This window comes from Etheostoma spectabile, chromosome 17, assembly GCF_008692095.1.
Source record: "Etheostoma spectabile isolate EspeVRDwgs_2016 chromosome 17, UIUC_Espe_1.0, whole genome shotgun sequence".
NCBI classification, from domain to species: Eukaryota; Metazoa; Chordata; class Actinopteri; order Perciformes; family Percidae; genus Etheostoma; species Etheostoma spectabile.
The window spans coordinates 1,942,025-1,945,965 of NC_045749.1; the positions used below are offsets into that span (position 1 = coordinate 1,942,025).

A 3,941-nucleotide genomic window follows, 5' to 3' on the forward strand; every position below is an offset into this window, starting at 1 on the left:
CCGACCGATGACGGAGTGATCGACAATGAAAGAATGGGATAGCGTGTGTCGATCTTGTGACGTCCGTTTGCAGCACGTTGCCATAGTCTTTCTGTCTGCTAATTCTCTCATTCTCTTGGTCGTTCTCTTCCTGTCTTTAACTTCTTCTTTTTCCATTAGCAAAGGCGTTTTTTTCTTTATCTTCAATTTGCATCGTTCTGTATGATCTTTCACAGTTTGTCCTCGTCCGAACCGGGTCTCAGGAGGACGGCTGGTTGTATGTGGAACAGATTGTAAAGCTCTCCGAGGGAAACACGAGGCTCTGTAAATAACGTCTGGACGTGTAGGCGGATTAGGGCTTGTCATCTGGTCTTTGCAGCAGGGTTAGCGGCTGATTGATGTTGTGATGGCAACGTAAATTGAAAGTTTTTCCATCTCTAACTGAAAATACTCTCTCTCTCTCTCTCTCTCTCTCGCTCTCTCTTTCTCTCTCTCTCTCTCTCGCTAGCACTGCTTATGCAAATATCACACACGGCTTTCGAGTTTTGATAAATCTCTCACCCACATTGGGACAACCTGAGGCAGTTAAACTCTTTTCAGCAACTTTTTTTTCATCATCATCTTTGTTTCTCCCCACTCTAACCTGAGGAGAAGCCGGTGTGCAGCCATAATGAAAATGAAATGTTTTCCATTTTCAAATATGCAATAAAAAATGTCAATAAGGCAACAAAAACCTCAAAAAAGTGTCAAAAAATGTCAAAGAAGGCGACAATTACCATGAAAAAAAAAGAAAATATATATATATATATGTTATCTCACATATATATATATATATATATATATATATATATGTATATATATATATATATACTGTGTACATATATGTGTGTGTGTGAATGTGTGTAAAGGAGGCTCTCATGGTGCGTGCATGCAGAATAAAGCGGAGGAGAATGAATGACTCCTAGTATTAAAGCCACATTTTGTACCAAATCTGTACTAAATCTAAAAATGAGGTATCACATATCATATTGGTACTTGACTCTACTCGCATTTTTAAACTGGCGTCCAGTCAGATTAAAACCTTTTTCTACAGGGTAGTGTGTATCGACTGTGTCTCCACATTAATTTATTATCTCTTTTTTGGAAAACATAATCCACACTCAGGCAATTTTATCGAATCACTATATCGTTGAAACTGTGACTCAGCCTTTATAGGAACAGAGCTCTCTCAGCCTGAAGAAGGAGCGCTGGCGAATGCGTCCTGTATGTGGTGATGATTTACAAGCACGCTGCTTCAAATTACAAGTTGTGTTTACCCAATTTAACCGTCCAACGCTGCTATTTTTCTCTATTGAAGTGTCTATTTTTGTGGATGTGTATATTTCAGGGTTTGTGGCGTTTGGACTCAAAATCTGCCCGACCCATGCTAACTCTGTGTGTGTGTGTGTTGTTTGGTTGGTGTCACACACACACACACACACACACACACAAACCATAGACCAGTGTTTCTGAAATGGGGGTACCTGTACCCCTAGGGCTACTTTGGAGGACTGCAGGGGGTATTTTTGCAAAATGTTTTTCAGTTACATGGCCGTAGTTACATTTTTTTTGCCGCTGTTTTTGAAGTTGGTCATCTTTTTCTGAAGGTTTTGTCGCTTTTTTGAACTATTCTTGCCTTTCCTCCTTACTTATTTCTACTGTCTTTTTTTTTTTCAAAGTTTTTGTCACTTTTTTTTGGGTTATTTGACTTTTTTGTCACTTTTGTTGTAAAAAATGTTATTAATATTTTTGACCTATTCTTGCCTTACTTCCTTCTTTCCACCATCTTCTTCCGAGGTTTTGTCTGGGTTATATTTAAAGCTTTTGTTAAGTAAATCTACCGGTGACATTGCTGTATCCTTCCTCTTTATAAAGACCTTTTTCTACCAAAAATTATTCCTGCTGGTAAGTGGGTACATATCTTAAAAAAAACTATATAGACTAGATAAAATACTATACTATACTAGACTGGAAAAAATTATTATCAAATTATTATCATATTATTTTAGTGAGAACTCATAAATAACTACAAATAACTAATTTTAGGGAAATCTGTTTATGTTTTGTTACCCGTTTCTGTACTTAAAAATATACATATATATTGGCCAGTATATCGGAATATCGGATTTTTAAATAACCAAATATTTGTAACGAATCGGCCTTAAAAATCCTTTATTGGTAGGGAGAGAGAAATAGACAGAGAGTCAGAGAGAGAGAGACACACACACAGACACACACACAGATACATTGTACCAATGGGGGGCGTCCCTACTGCTACGTCCACTAGTTTTACAGACTGACACTCAGATTATTTAGTCACACTTGACTTTCTTTCTTCTTTTCCTGTCCTCAGATGCAGCCAACAGTGTCTCCTCTACTCCCATCATGCCTTTCACCGACTTCTACAACATCACTCTGGAGCACATAGACTTCATGGAGGAGTACCGGACCTGGCAGAACTACGGCAACTCCAATAGGTCAGATATCGGTCCTTCTTTTTGCCTATTCAGTTTCACTATTAAGCTGACTGACTTTTCCATCTGAAGAATCGGAAACGGAATCCGTTTTCAGCAAGACAGTTTGATTGTGTCAAAAACATTGTAAGTGATACTCAAGGCTAAAAACAAAGTCAAGTAAGAGACAAATTGACGCAAAAATTTTAATGTCAAAAAGATGTCAAAAACTGTAAAGAAATGTTTTTAAAAACCCAACAAAAATGTCAAATTAACAAGCAAATATTTGAAAAGGCGACAATAATGTCAAAACATGCAAAAAACAAAACAAAAAAGTGACAAAAATGTTTTTAAAAAAAGGTGGCACAAACCGACCATGCAACTTTTTTTTGCTTCAAAATGTACCTCTTATGTTGTCCTCGGGTCAAACTGACCTGTTTAAAAGTGTTTTATAAAAAAAATATGGATTTCTTTCAACCAAATTAATGGATGATTCATATATAAATAAATGAGAAAAAGCGACAAAAACATTGGAAAAGCTCAAACAAATTATCATTTTAAATTTTGACCTGGAAGGACAAGTTCATGGTGAACAGGAAGACAACACAAGGGTGAAAATGAAAACTTTTTTTTTCAACGTTTTGGTTGTCGTTTTCCCCGATGTTTTTTCCCTCCACTATTTTTTTGACATCCTTGACACTTTTTCCAGAATTTGTGAAGCTTTTTCTGACATAATTGTCACTTTTTTTAACGTTCTTTTACCATTTTTCTTTTCAAATGCTATACAATTGAATGAAACAACCAGATTCAATGAAAGTAGTGAACTGATCACATTTATTTCTTGTGAAGAGCGTTGTATGGACCTATCCACATTATTTATTTTTACAATTTGTTTGCAAGAATCCCAAATTTCTGATATAGAAACTTGTTGAAAGTGGGTCAAATTTGACCCGAGGGTTAAGCTTCCTAGAAGCCAGACTCGTGTGTCTCCGCCTGCGCAGAGACAAACGTAACGTTCCCACAGCTGCAGTTTATCCAGAATGGTGGAACACACTTTGAGAAGTCGCAAGGTCTGTTTCGCGCTGCGTAGCGGCTCGTTAGCGTCTGATGAAGGAAAAGGATCCAGAGTTTAAACTTCAAATGTCCCTGGCTGGAGTGGTGGGGGAATTCTGCTCATTTCAGGCTCGGAGGGTGTCAGTTTCAGAGCCTTGTGATTTCAACAAAAACAAAAACAATCAAGAATGATGTGTTTTTATATGTATATAACTGGTGGCGGCAAACTGATTTTAGAAATACTTTTTCAGGGTTACTAACTGTTCATATTTCTTCTTGTCCTTGCTCAGGTTTTCCTTCTGTCAGTTCCCCTTCATCCTCTCCACGGTGGTGAAGAAAGCCATCATCCAGAAAGACTCCGAGCAACAGATGATCAGTCAGGCCCGGGTGAGAGAGACACACACACACACAGACACA

At 37.6% G+C, this 3,941-nt stretch overlaps 1 protein-coding gene across 1 annotated transcript in view; it reads left to right on the plus strand.

Annotated features, from left to right (window-relative positions):
- The window catches only part of hectd2 (HECT domain containing 2), a 62,047-nt gene that overhangs the window by 26,028 nt on the left and 32,078 nt on the right, over positions 1 to 3,941 (plus strand). Inside the window, 2 exon segments of the mRNA XM_032541664.1 lie at positions 2,372 to 2,495; positions 3,815 to 3,911. Of these exon segments, the coding sequence (XP_032397555.1) occupies positions 2,372 to 2,495; positions 3,815 to 3,911 (221 nt within the window).